Raw genomic sequence first — 19,306 nt, forward strand, 5'->3', positions numbered from 1 at the left:
ATAGGTTCCTGTTACCATTTAAACTCTGCTAGGGAGTGTAAGTGGGCAGCTTGGAGCCTGAGGGCTGATGATGGGGTCAGGAGCCTGGATCCCGCAGGGCCAGCTGCGGGGCTGTGAGGACCATGGGTCCAGCCATAGGACCCAATGGGCCAGTAGCCTGCAGCAGCCCAGAGCCTGCAGCAGGTCCAGCCTTGGGGCCTGAAGGGCCAGCAGCCTGCAGCAGTGGCAGCTGGGAGCCCGCAGAGCCCATTTAACCTTGTAACCGATGGAATTTCCATAGGGTACACAGGGTTTGTTTTTGTTTTTTAACATTTTTCACATCCCTAATTATCATTAATATTTAAATGGTGGGAAACCACTCAGCTTCCTGGCAAATAACAGAAGGGCTTTGTAACCAGTTCAGTTTTTGGCATCTTTTACCAAAGCAAATATATTGTTGACATATAGCACAATCTGACTTAAATGACAAACAAAAACAAAGCAGATCATAGAGATCAGCAGCTTAGATGACAGTTACATCTGAATTGATTTGTGGAAAATTGTGTTAAATTCAAATTATGAACAAAGGTGATTATTTTTCAGAATGTATTCGCAAAATCTGATGATATAACCTACTTGCCAATGCAAATGGACAAAATGACAGAGCAATTGGCCCTTAAGATGTACCAAGAAACCATAAATTTCCCTATATGTAGCACAACCTTTTAAACATAAAAGAGGGTTTTTTCTTAAACTACATGAAAAGTATCAAATATCATCTGCCTTTCTTCTGTTTAAACTGTGATATAGCAGCATAGTTCTGTGATATGTGGCAAATTGTTCAGTAAATGTAATGGTTGAGTTTTTAAAATACTTTCTATTATGCAGACACAACTATTATGCAGACACAAAACACTATTTCCTCACAGGGTCCAGATAAGTGGGGTGTATTGCATATGGATTGCCACAAATTCCTAGTGCTTTTTTTTTTTTTTTGGTATATTAATGTTGTATGTTAACTACAGGCTTTGCTTAAATAAATGTTTGTGTACATTTTTTCTTTTATAATACTGAATATGTTTCATGCTGTTTGACAGGAATGAGAGAGGCTGCATTTGAGCCTTCCTAAACAAGTCTGTACAGAATAGACTGTTCATCCTTTTGGAAGTGTATTACTAGTAAAATTATGTACAAGCTGCCACTATTTATGAATGTAGTAAAACACTTATTTTCTTTGACAGCATGGCTATCTTAAAATGGAAAAAAAGGGTATTACAAGCTTACAACGTGAGGCAAGTGTGTGTTTTCATTAACAGAGTAATAATCACTGTCTGATCATTGGACTACACCAGAAATGGGCTACCTGATCCATTTCTTTCTGTAGGGAGAATTTTACCTAATGTTTCTCTTGCTTTTTGTAGAGCTTTTGTAATTTTTTTTCTTATTTTACTAAATTTGATTCTTCTGGGAAATGCTTCTAGACCAGTAGTTTTCAAACTGGGGGTTGTGACCCAGCAGTGGGTCAGACAATGTTAGTTACTGGGTCACCTTAGTGTAGGTGACCCTGTGACTAGTGTAAGAGTGGCTAAGACAGGCTTCCTGCTTGTCATGGCATTACAGACCACGCTGCATCCCAGAAGCAGCCAGTAGCTGGTCTGGTTCCAAGGCATGGAGACCATGGGCCGTCATGCACTGCTCCCACCCCAGGCACTGGCTCCATATTCTCATTGGCCAATTCCCAGCCAATGGGAGCTAGTAGGAGGGTCTGTGCCTGCAGGCAAGAGCAGCATGAAAAACTGGATCCACCTAGGAGCCAGACCTGCTGCTGGCCACTTCTGGAGCACAGCATGATCTGCGGTGCCACGAGAAACAGGAAGCCTGTCTTATCACCCTACTCTACCGCTGACCAGGAGCCTCTGGAGAGTGAGCCCATGCCCAGCCATGAGCACCTACCCCCACCCTGAATTCCCCCTCTTCCCCACAATTGAGCACCATTCTGTACCACATAAGATCCCTCATTCTTGCTGCCTCCACAGAGCATCTTGTCAAAAGATAAAATTATGTTGGGTCATGAGCATCAACAACTTTCTTCAACTGGGTGGCAAGAAAAGTTTGAAAATCTCTAGACAAGTAAAAATCTCTGTCAATGCTCTTTCCATGTTTACTTATGAACAATTAAGTATACAGTAGAAGGGAACACGTTGCTAAAGGTTCGAACAGGGGTCCCATAAGTTTGGAAAGGACCAGATTTAGGTCCCACTAGGGGACGGGCTGGCGGATGTGTGGGTAGAGTCTGTCTACCCCTTTCAGAAACCTGTTGACCATTGGGTTAGCAAACAGAGTTTTCCCTCCTTCCCCCCCCCAGTGGAAGGCCAACATGGCCACCAAGTGAACCTTGATGGAGGAGGAAGAGAGGTCCTGGAGCCTGAGGTCTAACAGGTAATCCAGGGTCAAGGGGATTGCAACTCACCTTGGGTGTACCCCCTTCTGCGCAGCCCAGCTACAGAACCGTTTCCACTTAGCTAGGTGTGTGGTCCTAATGGAGGGCTTCCTGCTACGCAGTAGGACTTCCTGGACCCATTCTGAGCACTGAAGTTCCGCGGCCATTAGCCACGGAGCTTCCATGCTGTCAAATGCAGCGAGTGCAGGTCCAGGTGGCGGAGCCTGCCCAAGTCCTGGGTAATCAGGTCTGGGAGCAGCGGGAGGGACATGCGCGTGTTTCATTTGCGGCTTGAACGCCTTGCAGATCTTGCAGGCTTGCAGTGCTTGTGGCACTTTTTGCAGGAGTTGCCGTGGCGGGGAACAGCAACGAAAACAACAAAGAAGCCTTTAACTTAACTGCAGGTACTTAAGCTAACTGAAGAGACAGAGAACAATACTGAAGACAACTATTGCTAGAAGCCCTGAAGGTTGTTCCAACAACCGTCATGGCGGTAAGAAGGAACAGAGTGGGTGAGGGGGCCAGCAGGGGTATATATGGGCCGATATACCGGTGCCACTCTGGGGGAAGGTCTTTGCTGGCCCTAACAGTACTTCTGACGGAAAAACTTCTGACGACACGTGCACACTGTGTGCACACACCTAATTGGAATGCACATGAGCAATCACTCAAAGAAGCAGAAATTCCACCCCAGTCAGTTTTGGCTGAGAGCCCATGGAAGGCTCCTAAATGCAACTACAAAGCACCTGCGGGCTTCTCTCCTGGACTACGGTGCCACAACGCATTTGACCAGCGCCCAAGAGCAGGGACAGGGCTTCTCCTCCTCCCCAAGGCATCACTCCTCAGATGCAATCAGCTGAGGGTTCCCAGAGCCGATTGCGCACCGCTTCCCAGCCACTACCCCTGTCCCTGCCCGGCTTCTGCATGCAACCAGAGGCTCCCAGCGCTCATGGCCCCATCTCCCAGCCTGGGACTCCCTCTGGTTGTGTGCAGAAGCCTGGTGGGAGCGGGGGAGTGTCTGGGACTCCTAGCCACTCCCCCTGCCCGGCTTCTGTATGCAACCACAGGCTTCCAGCTGGGAGGCGGGGTCATGATCGGCCCTGGGAGCCTCTGTTTGCATGCAGAAGCCTGGCAGGGGAAGTGGTTGGGACTTCCCCGCCCCCGCTAGGCTTTTGCACTCTACAACAGGCTCCCAGCGCTGATTGCGGCCCTGCCTCCCAGCCAACCCCCTGCCAGACTTCCATCCGGCACCCAGCCGGAAAAAACAGAAAAAACCGGACATTGCACATGTATTTTCTGAATTTTTTTTACCAGAGGGTGCAAAAACTGGACTGTCCGGTAGAATACTGGACACCTGGTAACCCTACTGGCGAGTAATGGTATCAGGAGGGAGGGTGTAGCACAGCCAGTCACAGTATGAGGAAGGCATCCCCTAGTGATGCCTATCCAATGCCCGCTGAGGTGTTGCAAAAAGGTCAATGGTGGGTTAGAGCTTTATTACTTTGATGCAAAGGGATCATGATCTTGATCTCCTTTGGTTATGAAAAAGATGTAGACAATGTAGTCTTTAAGGGATGTTAGATATCAGGTAATTGAATAGTCATGTAACCACATTAATTCTTATGTTACTCGACTATATGATAGTCCACGGGGGCGGGGCTGGCAGTTAGTACAATCCTGTCCCACTTCCAGGGAGCCCCCTGCCACCCCACACTGCTGCCTCTGTATCAGAGGCAGTAGCATGGAGTGCCAGGCGGGAAGCCAGTCTACAATGGGAGCCAGTTTAAAAAACATCTCACTGTGCAGACCAGCTGCCCGCCGCCCCGTGCCGCCGCCGCCTCTGATATACAGGCATCAGCATGGGGTGGCAGCAGCCCTGCTCTGTGAAGTGCCCCATGGACAGAGACTGCTGCAGGGAGGGAAAAAGCAGCCTCTTTCTATAGCAAGCTTGGGCCCACTGCGGACAGAGAGTCTGGTCCAGCAGCAGCCCCTGTCCATGGGGAGGTCTGTATCAGAGGCAGCAGTACAGGGCGGTATGCACAGGGAGCTGTTTTTTAACAACATACCTTTGTGGGCTCTATAGTATGGCTCATGTAGTTGCTATGCAATAGTGTTTGTAGGTATCTATTTCTTAATCCATATCAAGTACTTTTCCCCTGCCTTCTTTCCATATCCTATTTGATGTATTACCATATTAATGTAAGTCTCAATTTTTAGGAATGGAACAGTGAGAACAAAAGAAACAGTTTTTCATTTTTGCTTTAAATGGTTTTTAAAACATTGGCATCTACACATCTCCAACTGAATGTTTATACAGTATATCTGTCTTATAAGGTGTCTCTCCTAGTAGCACTCACATCTGCCAGGTGGGTATCCAAACTCAGGGCACTTACTCGGATCCTCCCTACACAAACCTTTTCAAAGATAAGGTTAGGCTCCTCCCCCAAGCAGATTTTCTGCCTAAGGTGGTGTCTTCTTTCCACACCTCCCAGGATATTTTCCTGCCGGTCTTTTATCCCAAGCCGCACGCGTCCGGGAAAGAACAGGCTTTACACACTCTAGATGTGTGCAGGGCATTAGCCTTTTATTTAGACAGGACAAAACCATTCAGGAAGTCACTGCAACTCATTGTGGCCATTGCTGAACGGGTGAGGGGCCAACCCATGTCCTCCCAGTGGATCTCCTCCTGCATAACTGCTTGTATCAGGGAGTGCTATGCCCTAGCAGGCATATCGGCTCCACCCCTTAGAGCGCACTCCACGAGAGCAGTGGCAGCCTCCACCGCTTTCATGGCACAGGTCCATTCTGGACATCTGCAGAGCCGTGACGTGGTCCTCTGTCCATACCTTCACCAATCACTATACGCTAACACATCAAGCCAGGGAAGACGCGGTCCTGGGCAGGGCGGTCCTCCATTCCTCTATAGCTTTAACATCCGGTCCTCCTCCATAGGTTCTACTTTGGAGTCACCTAATTGGAATGCACAATCACTCGAAGAAGAAAGAACAGTTACTTACATCATAACTATGATTCTTTCAGATGTGTTGCTCATCTCCATTCCAAATACCCACCCGCTGCCCTCTCTCTGGAGTGTTCCAGCAAGAAGGAACTGAATCGGTGAGGGGGCCAGCAGGGTATATATGGGCTGATATACTGGCGCCACTCCAGGGGGGCTCCCTGCTGGCCCTATGGGTACTGCTGAGGGAAAAACTTCCGATGACATGTACATGCTGCACACACACACCTAATTGGAATGGACATAAGCAATACATCTTGAAAAATCACAGTTACGAGGTAAGTAACCGTTTTTTCTTCCCACTGGGACACCCAAAGACCTGGCTATGAGGGAGTCACCTTCTTACCCCTGGTCACGCCCACCCCCCGTCATTGAGTTGCCTCGGGGTCTGCCTCTCTGCTTTGGGTCGCAGGCTCTGCTGTTTCCCTCTCCGTTCCCAGCTTGGTGGCTCTTGGTAGTAGCCACACAGGATGTGTGTTCGGTTTTTTTTCTTTTTGCTCAACACACTTTTAGCCCGTGTGTTCGGTATTTTTGGGAGACCATCTGGCACCCCTACTTGCCAGAATAATTCAAAAGGCTCGGTCAGATGGAACTAGATTAATCTTAATAACCCGTCTGGCCAAGAGAACCATGGTACCCCTTCCTACTCAGAATGGCAGTCTGTATACCTATCTCACTCCTGCTCCAGCATCACCTCATCATTCTGGGCCAGAGTGAAAACCTTATCCCAACTTACACAAGCTACGCCTGGGCTCCTTAATGTATGTAAAACTAGAAATCACAGGGGGTATGGCTACACTGCACCGTAACTCCAAATAAAATACGCAATTTGTGCTAAGCAAATGATGCATCTTATTTTGATGCTATTTCGACATTTTTTAAATAAAGTGATATTCCAAAAATGTCCCTTACTCCTTGCAGGCTGAGGTTTACAGGGACGTGGGAAGAGGGTTACCAGGTAGATTTATAGGGTGGTGGGGGCCAGCACAGCTGGCCACGGGCAATGGGGGACAGGAGGCAGGAGGGGGCAGCACGGCTGGCCGGGAGAGATGGGGGCAGGAGGAGAACCAGCTGGCAGGAAGGGTCGGGGCAGGAGGGGGAAGGGGGGGGGACTGACCCGGGCACGTGCAGATCAGGGGGCCTGTCAGTCCCGCGCACGGTCCGGAGAGGGGCGAGTGAGTCCGGCTCCGCCAGGCGCTCAGGAGCCGGGACTGGGCTTCTCCTCCTCCCCCAGGGCTCCCCGCCCCCGCCGGAAATCCAGGTGAGAGCGGGTAGGGCGCGTGTCCGGAATTCTCTGGACTTTTCTTACCGGACAGAGGGCCCCACACCGGACGCCCGGCAGCCCTGCGGGGGAGGGGCAGGCCCGCAGGAACCGGCTATTTCAGGGCACGTGGGTGTCTGGTGGCTGCGGAGTGGACGTGCCGGCGGGAGACGCGGGCCGCTGAGAGGCTTGGCTGTCTGCCTGCCTCGAGCTGGAGCCGTTGGCGGGGGGGGGTCGATGGGCGGGGCCTGATCCACCCCCAGGGGGCGGGGCTGCAGCCCGGCCCAAGCGCGCTGGGGCTCGAGGCCACCCCACGCGCCCGGCCCCTTCCCAGGCGGCGCGAGGCATCCATCGCTCTGAGCTCGCTCGTGCGGCCTGGCCCGAGCTCGTTCCGCCGGGCCCGGAAGCGAGTGGGCGGCGCCTGCGCCGTGGCGGGGCTTTCTCGGTAGGGAGGCGGGTGGCTCCGCGCGCCCGGCAAGGCAGCGACCGGCGCGGCGGCGGCGGCGGCGGCGGCGGCGGGGAGGGGGAGTCGCTCCGCTCCCCAGGCCGGAGCCCGCCATGGTGCGGTTCCTGCACGTCCAGAACCGGCAGCGGGCGCCGCCGCCCATCTGCAGCGACTGCCCCGCTGTCCAGGTGCGCAGCCTCGGGGGGCGCTGCCCGTGCTCCGCGGGGTGCCCCTGCCCGGGGGTGGCTGGAGCCTTGCAACAGGCTTTGGGCACCACTGTTGGGGGGGGGGGATTTTGCTTTTCCAAAATAGTGGGTGTGTTTGATTCGTGACAGGTGTGGTCTTGGTAACGGGCCCTTTACATGGGGGGGGGGGACATTTTGGGGTAGGGGGCGGCACAAGAAAGCAACTCACATGGCCCCCGGTTGAGAAGCTGAAAGACACTGTCCACACACCCTAGCGCACCAGAGCCTGGAAGTGGGGGGCTGTGCTGTTAGATTTTGCGTCTCCCCCCCACAAGCTCTGGGGTGTCGCTCCCCAGTGCTGCAGGAGAGAGAGCCCTGAGCTTTGGGGGCTAGATCCAGGCAAGCTGGCGGACGGATCCAGCCCCCAGGCCAAAGGTTCTCCATCCCTGCTTTACATCCCGATGCTTGCAAGTTTCATGCTGGTATCAAACAAAGCCACGTTACCAATGCATTGGAAATAAGGGTGGAATGAGGATGTCTGGCTTGTATTAAAATGCATTTCCATATGACAACTTATCTGGAGCAGCATCCACGAACAAAAGAACTTCTGACTGGATGCTTTCGTGGCTATGCAGCAAGAAAATTGGCAGTGCGGAGTTTGAGCCTGCAGAATCTTTTCATAAAAATTCTATTGATGTCAAGGCGTGAAGGGCTTGTTGGGTTGGTTTCTTGAAGTCTACCACAACAGGTTGCTGTCTCCATCTCTGTAATGCTCCCCCATTGTGATATCTGTTGAGCTATATATTGGTAGTGGGGCTAGAATGCTTTGCTTTAACCTGTATTAATCGTTGTGAAAGTATTTTTGTTGGCTGTAATTTGATTGTTGTCTTCATGTGTGCAAGTTTGTTTTTTTTTTGCTTATGACAGGCTGAGGCATCTCCGTACTCTCTACTGGACATCTGTTTGAAAGCGCTCACTGCTGACTTAGAGAAGTTCTGTACTGAGAGGCAAGATGGAACATTGTGCTTGAAAGAATCAGAAAGACTTCCTCAAGAAGTAGCTGATCGGTTGCTGCAGACTATGGCATTTCATGGTAAGACAAATATCTTGGGATCAACAACTGTTGATCTGGTGGAAAAGCTGGATGTTGGGCACCTTAGTCATTTGAGTTGTATTTTAATATTTGAAATATTTGACTAATACCACCTCAAACTTTGCTTTCCACCTCACATTTAATCTGGAAATCTGATTGTTACCACTTTCAGAAAGTTAATTTATCGAGTGATGTCCCCATGAGTGCTCTGCTCTGGGTGCTGGTGCATCCCTGCACCAGTGACCAGAGATTTTTCTAGCAGTGCCCTGCCATGCCGTTCATGTGCCATGGATCCTCCTTGTGCCATTGGTGTCTGTTAGGCACACGTGCCACACGGCACTCTGTTCCTTCTCTGCTGTCCTTGGTGGCAGATGGAGCTTTGTTGACTTACCCTTTCCTCACCTAAAAAACCAATAACATTTGTTAATTCTCCTCAGTTTTCTCCTTAATTCCAAGTTTTTACTTCTCTTAACCTCCCCCCCCCAAAAAAACCCCCTTTTTCCTCAAAAAAACCCAACAGCAGTGGTTCTTCAGTGTTCGTCACCCTGTTTTTCCCCATTCTTGGCTCTCCAGGCTTCAAACGCTGTGATTCTTGCCGGCAGGCTGTGCCTGTCTCTGAAAGGCATGCCTCCTACATAAGGTGGCTGGGGAGGCCCAGTTGATGGAGAAGTGTGCACACTGCTCAAGTCTCACTACTAGAGCACTACACAACTGCGCCAATAAGCTTGAAGACCTACTTTATATGAAAAATAGCTTCAGCCACTGCATGCCGACTCGCTCCCCCAGAGGCAAGAAATTAGTCAAAGATTGTCCCTCTACCTCATCTGACAAATCAAAAGCCAGAACCCGGGTTTCCCCTGCAAACTTGCAACCGCCAGCACTAAGCTCTGCTAGAGTGAGCATTGGCGATAAGCCCTGGCTTCTGGCATGGCACTGCCTAAACACTTAGTGCTGCAGAAGAGAGCTCATTTGGAGCCCAGGCAGAAAACATCAGCCGCACTGGCTGAATCCACGGTGCTGGCTAAACACCACAAATACATGGCGAAAGCAACACAAGGAGGCAGCACTGCATGAAGCACTTAAGAAACCGAGCACTGAGATGCTGCCTCCAAAGGCACCATATCGATGCTATCAGCGGCACTGACCATGACACATTCAGCCTTGGCACCATCACTTGACCATGCACAGGATTGTAAACCAACGCTAGCCTGCGCTTCATCAGCACCGCCATCTCCATCAGCATCGGATTCTGTTCATTCACCAGTACCATCTATTTCACTAAGTGAGGCTGGAAGCATTCCGCATAGTAGTATTTCTTCTCAACATTCCAGCTGTACTCAGCGACACACTCCTTGGTAGTCCCACTCCTCCAAACCATTGCATCCACCACCACCACCTCCCTGGTACTCACATAATTGGCCTTACCTACCATCTCCTTACTCTGGCCAGTGGCATCCCTGAGATATCTGGTCTTCTCACAGGGGCTACCACACTGTTCCTTCCACACCATCCAAGAGACCACCACAATCTCCTCAGCCTGCACCCAGAGACCTAACTCCACCACCATCCGATGATTCAGAACAATTCCAAGAACTCTTCAAGAGGGTGGCCCTAACACAGAAATGCAACCTGCAAGAGGTACAAGTAAAACAGTATTGATTTTTGAGTACACTGCAACCTCTGACGTCTTCAAGAATCGCGCTTCCAATGGATGAGGCCATCATGGATCCTGCTGATTATATCTGGCAGTCCCCAGCATTGATTACGCCCACCCACAAGAGGGCTGACCGTAAATACTTCAGCATACCTAATGGCACAGACTTTCTTTTTCCACACCCACCACCTAACTACCTGGTGGTCGATTCAGCCATACACAAGGCCACACAACCAAGCATGAGATCTGCTCCCCAAAACAAAGAGCACATGAGGCTTGACATCATGGGCAGAAAGATATACTCGTTGGCGATCCTACTATTAAGGGCAGCTAACTATACTGCCATGCTTGCCGACTATGAGTATACGAACTACTGCAAGCTATAAGAGCTCCTCTAGTCCCTGCCGGAGCACAAAAGACAAATGCTCCTTAGTATTATGAAGGAGGGGCACACCATCTAACGCACTGCATTACAATCCGCTATGGACGTGGCCAACACTACAGTGTGTACCAGTGCAACCGCCATCATCATGCATAGGGCTTTGTGGCTCCAGGCATCTGGTGTACCTAGGGAACAACAACACAAAGTCGAAGACTTCCCATTCGATAAAACTAACCTTTTTGCTGCAAAAACATATGAAGTCTTACACTCTGTGAAGGACTCTCATACAATGCTAAGAACTCTTGGCATGTATACACCACCTAATAAGAGAATCCGATACAACACCTATCTGAGACCTACGAAGCAGTAGAGACAGCAACCTTGTTATGATGTTAGACAAAAACACAGACGCAGCGGTGATGACCTCAGCACCAACAGCAATTCAGCCTTCTTCATCTAAACAACAAATTTGAAGGTTTGGTTGGAAGACAGACACACAACCCTGCTATGGGCACTTCACTAACTGGGCAGCTACAGTTCAGTCACTGCCTCTGCCCCTTTTTACACCAATGGGCACAAATAACATCAGACAGACAGTACTAGAGCTCATCAAAGTGGGCGAGTCCATCCCCTTCATCTCTATCTCCCTACTCATCTCCCCTCCCCATCCCTCTTCAGGGACCCCTCTCACGACATCCTCCTCAAACAGGAGGTCCAACACCTTCTGCATATAGGAGTGATAGAGCTAGTGCCAACAGCTTTTCAAGAGAGGGGATTCTATTCAACATAATTCCTAACTCAAAAGAAAACTGGCGGATGAAGGCCCATTTTAGATCTAAGGAGGCTCAACAAGTATGTAACATAACGTAACATACAGAAGGTTTAAGATGGTGACATTAGCAACAGTTATTCCAGCCGTGGATCAGGGAGATTGTGTCCTGAAGGTCGAGAGCCATACTTCCACGTAATGATACATCCTGCTCACAGATGTTTCCTACGCTTTACGGTGGGAGACCAACACTGCCAATATCACATTCTCCCATTTGGCCTTTTGACAATCCCTAGGGTTTTCTCCAAGACTCTGGCTGTTGTTACAGCACACCTATGCTGTCAGGGAGTGATAATATTCCCATACATCGATGACTGCCTAATAAAGGGCTTATCGTTTCAAGAAACACTAACCAGGGCCAATAGGATCATCAGCCTCCTACTCAAACTTGGTTTTCTCATAAACTACGAAAAATCTACACTTTAACCCACTCAAACTCTGGAGTTCATAGGAACATGAATCAATACCATATCAGCCAAGGCAATGCTGCCTAAGCACAGATTTGGGGCCCTCCAGAACCTCATACCTGCGGCATGCGCAACCTCAACGACAACAGTGCACCAATGCCTCAAAATCCTGGGTCACATGGCTGCAACCACTTTTGTGGTGCGATTGGCCAGACCTCCAAGCTTGGCTAGCTACACTCTATATCCCCTCTCCAAAACTGACTGTTCTACCACAGCATCCTCATCTCTCTGAACTGTTGGACAGACCCAACAAACATACTATGGGGGTATCCATGGTTACCATCACAACAGCTATGTCCCTTATGGGATGGGGGGCCCATGTGGAACCCCATACTGTACAAGGCAAATGGTCGTTCAGCAAACAAACAGTCAACATCAGCCTGTTAGAACTCAGGGCAGTCCGTTATGCATGCTGTCACTTCCTATAGTACATAGCTCACAAGAAAATCACTGTCATGACAGACAATACCATATGCATGTACTATATCATAGGCTCCCAAATAGGGGCGTGAAGAAATTCCGGGGGGCGGGGGGAGCACAAGGAGACTCAGGACTGCCCCTGCTCTCTCCCCCGCCGGTCAGTCCTCCCTCCAAGAAAGAGCCTGGTCCGTCCGGTAAAAATACTCAGAAAATATCATGTGAAATGTCAAGTATTTTCTGTTTTTCCTGGCTCCAGCATCCTCCAGAACTCGCACAGCTCAGCGAGTTTATTTATTTAGGTCAACCACTTTTCCCCTGGAGTCCTGGCACCTTTTTTACACTGGTCTCAGGAATTAAAGGGGGCCATGACTGTTTTTCGGCCCTGGTCAGTTCCTTCTTTTTTTTTTCTCTCTCTCTCTCTCCTCTCGCTCTCCCTTCACGCCCCCCCCCCCAACAAGTTTTGCTGCTATTTTTTGGGGTGTGCGTGTAAGGGTTTCTCAAAAATCAAAAAGGGAGCGTGATGCCAAAATGTTTGGGAACCACTGTACTATATCAACCAGCGGGGTGGGGCCCAGTCTACTTCCCTGTGTATAGAAGCACTGAGACTATAGAACTGGTCTGTTACACACCACATCACCCCTATAGCTACCTACCTCCCAGGGGTACTCAGTGTGATGGCAGACACCCTCACCTGCATCTTCCCCAACCATCATGAATGGGAGATAGACTTTTGAGCCCTCAAGGAGGTATTCCTCAAATGGGGGCAGCTGGACATAGATCTATTTGCAACCAGAGCCAACCGAAAACGCCATCAATTCTGCTCCAGAGCAGCCCTGGGAAAGAGGTCTTTAGGAGACACTTTCTCCATGAAATGGGATGTAATCCTCCTATACGTGTTCCCACCGATTCTCTTAACACTCAGAATTATAACGAAAATCTGACAAGAACGTGCTCATATGGTCTTGGTTGCACCAGCATGCTCAAGGCAAACTTGGTTCCCTAACCTGCATAGATTAGCAATAGCGGAGCCTCACCTTTTTCCCCTGCATCACAGTCTTCTCACTCAAGATCACAGCAGGGTTCTAAATCGTGATCCACACAAACTCCACCTCTAGGCGTAGCTCCTTTGTGGCTCCAAAATGCCAAAAATACCTGCTCAGAGTAAAACGGATACTAATTAACATAGAAGAGAATCCATGAGGAAAACTTACCTGTACAAGTGGACAAGGTTCTCTGTTTGGATCAAATGGAACCATCCCACGCCACCACACCCATCCCCATCATATTAGGCTACCTTCTGGAACTAAAAGAAACTGACCTCTCATTCAGCACTATTAAAGTTCATGCAGCAGCAAAAGCAGCCTTCCATAGAACCAACAATGGCACTGCATTCTTTTCACACCCTCTTACTAAACCACATCCTTATGGGTCTCCAGAATACTTTCCCATCAGTGCAGCCTCCAGTTCCCATCTGGGACCTGAATCACATCCTCAAAAGTTTAACTAAAATCGTCCTTTGAGCCTTTAGCAACTTGCTCTTGGCTACCCCTCTCCTTAAAAATAGCCTTTCTGGTAACAGGGAAGTCGGGGAGTTAGTGGCACTAATGGCAGACCCGCCGTACATGGTATTTACCAAGGACAGGGTAACCCTTCAACCGCACGCCAAATTCCTACCAAAGGTCCTATCTCCTTTCCATACTAACAAACCCATATAGTTACATTATCTTTTCCCAAACTACATGCTGATCCATCTCAAGTGGCATGTTCGAATAGCACCCGCTTTCTACCTGGATCGGACAAGACTATGGAAAAAATCAACCAGATTCTCATCATTCGCTGAACGGCCCAGAGTCAAGCCGTCTCCTCACAAAGAATATCCAAATGGATCTCATTTTGCATCCGCACGTGCTACATCAAGCAGCCACCAGATGCCGTCACTGCTCATTCTACCAAAGCAGTTGCCTCTACAACAGCCTTCCTCAAAAATGTGCCTTTCAGAAGACATTTGCAAGGCAGCTAGTTGGTCATCTGACCACACTTTCAAAAACATTATATCTAACCTCTGCAATCGCTTCATCCATTGTGGCTGGACAATCGGTGGGTGCTATCCTCAACTGCTCTGGCAGGGCTCCAAACCTGTCTCTGCGACATGACTACTGTTTTGTAGCCACCCAAAGTGGAGCACCCACAGAGACATCATTAGAAGAAGAAAAGAGAGACCCTGTGCAGTACCAGGAATTCTTCCAGATGTGTGTTCCCGTGGGTGCTCTAGTACCCTCCCTCCTTCTCCTGCTTTGGAGCCTCTTCTGGGTTTGTAGCCAGGGTAGAGAAGGAATGGAGGGAGCTACACCCCTAATGGACACCAATGGCACGAGGAGGTTCCACAGTGAATGCACAGCACAGCACTGCTAGAAAAATTTCTGGTTGCTGGCACGAGGATGTACCAGCATCCAGAGTGGAGCACCCACAGGTACACACATCTTGAAGAACCCCTGTTACAGCACAGTGTGAGTAACTCTCTAGTCTTTTACCTTGCCTCAGCAGTTATCTCCTTTGTATTGATTGCATCCTTTTTTCTACTATTGCATTTTCTCTTTTGCTTTTCTTAAATTTGAATTATTTAAATTTGAAAAGCAACAATAAATGCCCCTCATGTATGGTCCCTTCCAATGAAGATGTTAGAAGATTTTTATTATCATGCCTCCTCTGCTCTCCTCAGAAATGAGAGAAGGGTGGCAACTAATTTAAAAATATTAGCTTACTAGAAGACTTACCTGGCATCGCCTGAGTTTGACCCAGGGGTGGACAATGGGACATGCAGGCCTTCTACTGGTGCCCTCCGTGTGGGCCTGGGGCCAGAGTGGGGTGGCCCAGCCCAGGGATAGAGGAGCTCCCAGTTAGGGAAGGTTGAGGGGAGAGACCAAGGATGGTTAAAAAGTTTAAGCCAGTTCCCCTGAGCACTGGTTCCTTCCTGCCCTCCTCTCTCGCTGCCTGTATAGGAGGCTGCAGCGGAGGGCAGGCAAGTCTGTGGAGCTGGCATAAAAGCCAGCTCCCCATGGGCACCAGCTCCTTCCCCACTTCCCCTTGCTGCCTCTGATATAGTGGCAGCAATGTGGGGGAAATGTGTGTAGTTGACAGGATTGACCGATAAGCCCAGGTTTATCGGTTAATTGTGTAGTCTACACATTGACATCCCTATCCTTAAATAAAAAGTCTGAGAGTAGTCTGTAACCTTAAAAACAATGAGCGGTAGTATTTCCTGTATTGCCAAGTGGTCATGCTGGCTAGCTCTAATTCTTCCAGCTATGTGCTTTGAGCAGGGGATTTTGGCCCTCTACTCAGTCAGGTTTTCGCATCCAACTCATTGACTTTGAAAATCTGTAGGGGCAGGAAGCCTATTCTTCTATTAGTATAATCGTCCATTGTAGATGGCTCTGAATTACTCGGTTATTGTTAGCTTTGTAGGAGGTATCCCATCCCCCAGCATTATCACACAGTGCTCAGAATAGACTGTCTTTGGTAGGATTTAAATGGTTTTCAGTGTCATCTGGATGTCTTAACCCAAGATGGAGGTTATAATCAAAATGGGATTCACAAAACAAAATGGAACGTACAAATGGACACAAACATATCTCCCAGACTGTCACAATATACATCTAGAGAGAGCAGCTAGCAAGGGTGGAAGGGACTTATTTAGGATCATACAAAAGTGTAATGTACATTAGTGTTCATTCTTGCCATTGTTGTTTTGGTGTGTCAGCCTGCTGGCTGAGATGGACTTTTGACTGTTAAGTTATTTTTGGTTTGACTATTAAGTTATTTTTGGTTTGGATTTTAGGAAAGACAAATATGTTACAAAAGATAGAACAATGAAGTATTTTGAGAGGTTTTTTGTATGTTTTAATAACCTTCATACAGTGACCAGGTTCTTCTAATAATAGGTTTCTGATACTAAACATTTAGAGTATGTCTACACTGCAGTGCTATTTCGAGATACTGGAATATCCCAAAATAGCTATCCCACGAAGGGATTTAATAGTGTTGTCGAGGAACCGATAAGCAAATCTTATAGGTTAATGCTGTAGACTACGCGCATTTCCCCCTCCTTTTCCCCAACAGTAAATTTTTTAGCAGGCTGGCCAGCAGCCTGGCTCGGTCCTGGCTCATGCCAGGTCTGGGACCTACCCCGTTGCAGCTCTGCACTGAAAGTGTATTAGGAGCCAGGTGGACAGGCAGCCGGTTTGCGAGGGGAACTGGATTTAAAACTGGCTCCCCTTGCAGACCAGCTCCTGCTTGGCACCCCGCACTGCTGCTTCTGATACAGAGGCAGCAGTGTGGAGTGGCAGGGGGCTCCTTTGGAGTGGGGCCGGAGCACACTGGCTGCCAGCGCAACCCCCAGGGACTATGGAATAGTAGAGTAACTGATAAGAATTCATGAGATGAATTGACTACTCAGTTAAACAATATTTAACATCCTTAATCCCACGTCTTCACAGCAAGCCCGTTATTTCAGGCTTGCTATTCTTATTTCAAGTTACGGTGCTGTGTAGATGCACCCTTAGAAGCCATAGGATGAAATTAAGAAAAGGAAAACATAGGATGTGGAATTCTCTCTTACAGTCAGTGCTGGAAGACCCTTCACTTGGGACAACTAAAGCTAGATTGAGCAAAGCACTAGGGAAAAGACGTGCACAAAACCTCCTGGTGTTTACCTTTTATACACTAATCAAGTATAGGTTGAACCTCTCTAGTCCGTCACCCTCGGAACCTGACCAGCGCTGAACAAGAGAAATTGCTGAACCACAGAAGATCAATATTGTCTAGCAGACTTGCCAACACTTTCACTGTTTACTGGACTCTTAGAAGACATTTAGCGGTAAATTCAAGTTAAATAACAGCACAGAACTTTGTGGGCCGGGACTGGTAGCTGTAAACAAACTTTATGAGACTGCAAGAAGCTTGGCTGCACTCGGGATAAGTGGACTTCTGGCTAGCTAAAATCATGCCGGACCACAAATGTTGCCAGACCAGAGAGTGTCTGATTAGAGAGGTTCAACCTCTAGAATTGATACAACAAATCCTTAATTAAAAATTCCAACCTCATCTTTTCTAGACAAAACCTGAGGAATCTGTCATATCTTTGCTTCTGCTTGCTGGTTGGGTTTTTTCTTGATGTTTCATTGGTTAACATCAGGGATAAAATGCACACCATAGCTGAAATAAGAAATGCATTTCAACAAATGTTTAAATGTTATACTATACTTCCTAATTTAGGGAACAGCCTAAACTTATTTTAACACAACTTTCCCACTCCTTCCCAAATAATTGAGGTTTGTGGATTTAAATGCTGGCTGGTCATTTTAAAATGATCTTGTGAAAATATGTACCATACATAATTCTCACATTTTTTAACATAGTCCTGACTACATTGGGCAGATCGCCCGAACCCGACTCTTCCAGGTCGCCACAGGCGAGTAGATTGCATTATTTGTCGAGCCCTGTGTATAGGACAGAAAATCTATATATGTGTGTTTATGAAGAAACTCTTGGAAAGGTGTGATTGAAAAGGCAACCATCAGTGGATCCTTCAGTTTTAGGGATAGCTAAAGGACCATGAACTTATTTTTATCTCCTTCTCTTGCTCTTCTCGCAGGTACACAGTTGTGACCGCTAAGCGGGAAGGAATTGTTACAGTTCTGTTACTCTCTAACAAGCAGGAAAAACAGGATGTATAAATCTACCATTTTAACATGAAAATAGAACATCAGAGTTTGTACTTCAAGTTATAGTATGCTTTTACTCACAAGTACTTATTGAAAACAGAACATTATAGAACATAGTGAGGAAACGGGGGCGAGCGGGGACTGCTTGAATCCCTGCTTGCCCTGGGTTCCTGCTGCGCTGCCTCTGCCTTTGAAATGTAGCAAGAGCCTCGTAGGTTCAGTCCCTGCTCATGCCATTTCCCACTGCACCTCTGCGGCCTCTGCTACACCCTCTCACCTGCTGCAGGGACGGGCTGAGGGGAATCAGCTTTTAAGCTGGCTCCCCCTAGCACTGGCTCTGCTTCCCCCCCTCCCAGCTGATACAGAGGCAGCAAAAGGAGAGTAAGGGACTAGTCGAGTAGTGACTCATCTACCCGAAAAGCCTATGTTTATTGGGTAGTCAACTAGTCATTTACATCCCTACTTGAGTTCCCCCAGGGGAGTGCAATAGGACAGTACCTGTAAGAAACTTATGTTACTTTCACCCCAGTCCAATGTAAAAGAGTGTATTCCTTGCCACATACATGTTCAGAATGTAGTAAGTACATTTATGGTGAGGAAGGCTACAACACTTTTAGTTTACGGCCATAAGCCTATTTGAGGATTCAGAACATGAGGAAATATCTTTCTAAAACCTAGTGCAGAAAGATTCTGCCTGCAGGGTGCATAGCTGGCAACTGAAGCTTATCATTTAGGGCAGGGGTCTCCAAACTACGGCCCGCGGGCCGAATGCGGCCCGCGAGGCCCTCTCATCCGGCCCGTGGAGACCTTTTTATCTGGCCCTGCCTTCTTCCGCGTGCACCAACCGGAGCCAATCAGGCGGAGGGTGGCTGCGGCGGTGGAAGGAGAGAGCTTGAGTCCGAGCATTGGTGTCAGCGGGAGAAACAGATTCGCAGGCGGCTGCGCGAGGCCCCAGCGCGCGCACGGGACAGCAGGTAGCCCAGGTCAGGGACGGCTCCGCGTGCCGCTTGGCCGGGCGGGCGAAAAAGGGGGGGTCTCAAAGGCGGGCTCCGGATCAGACCCGGCGGCAGAGGATCGCGGGAGGCTGGACGGAGGGGAGGAAACCCGACGGTGGTTTCTCAGGGGCTAGGAGCGAGGGGCTACTTCTCCGGGGGCGGGGCTGAGGAGCTGGTGCCCATTGCAGGAGGCGGTCTGGTTGCTGTGGCACAGCCTCTGGGTGACGCTGTGCCGTGCCTAGCGCGCTGCCCTGGTCCCCGCAGTGCACCCTGAAGAAACATCCCTCTCCCTTCCACGTCTGGTCTCTCTCATCCTGATATCCTGCCGGGTATCAGTCTGTGGGAGCGTTGGGCACTGCTTTCCAACTTCCTTTACCAAGTGATAACGTGTCTGCTTTCAAACCAGCTTTTCCCATT

General features: G+C 49.0%; 1 protein-coding gene and 1 long non-coding RNA gene across 2 annotated transcripts in view; one reads left to right on the forward strand and one right to left on the reverse strand.

Annotated features, from left to right (window-relative positions):
- Nucleotides 1-4,982: 4,982 nt before the first annotated feature.
- LOC112546328 (uncharacterized) lies at nucleotides 4,983-7,079 on the reverse strand. The gene is made up of 2 exons (XR_003090005.3): nucleotides 6,745-7,079; nucleotides 4,983-5,389 (listed from the first exon to the last, which is right to left on the reverse strand). It is a non-coding gene; the product is annotated as an uncharacterized LOC112546328 (long non-coding RNA).
- Nucleotides 7,080-7,148: 69 nt separating this feature from the next.
- LOC102461896 (protein zyg-11 homolog B) overlaps nucleotides 7,149-19,306 on the forward strand; it is a 29,927-nt gene continuing 17,769 nt past the window's right edge. Inside the window, exons 1-2 of the mRNA XM_075935984.2 lie at nucleotides 7,149-7,329; nucleotides 8,254-8,419. Coding sequence (XP_075792099.1) covers nucleotides 7,255-7,329; nucleotides 8,254-8,419 — 241 coding nt within the window. The 5' untranslated portion in view covers nucleotides 7,149-7,254. The remainder of the gene's footprint in view (nucleotides 7,330-8,253; nucleotides 8,420-19,306) is intronic.

Source organism: Pelodiscus sinensis, chromosome 9, assembly GCF_052426305.1.
Source record: "Pelodiscus sinensis isolate ZL-2025 chromosome 9, ASM5242630v1, whole genome shotgun sequence".
Classification (NCBI taxonomy): Eukaryota; Metazoa; Chordata; order Testudines; family Trionychidae; genus Pelodiscus; species Pelodiscus sinensis.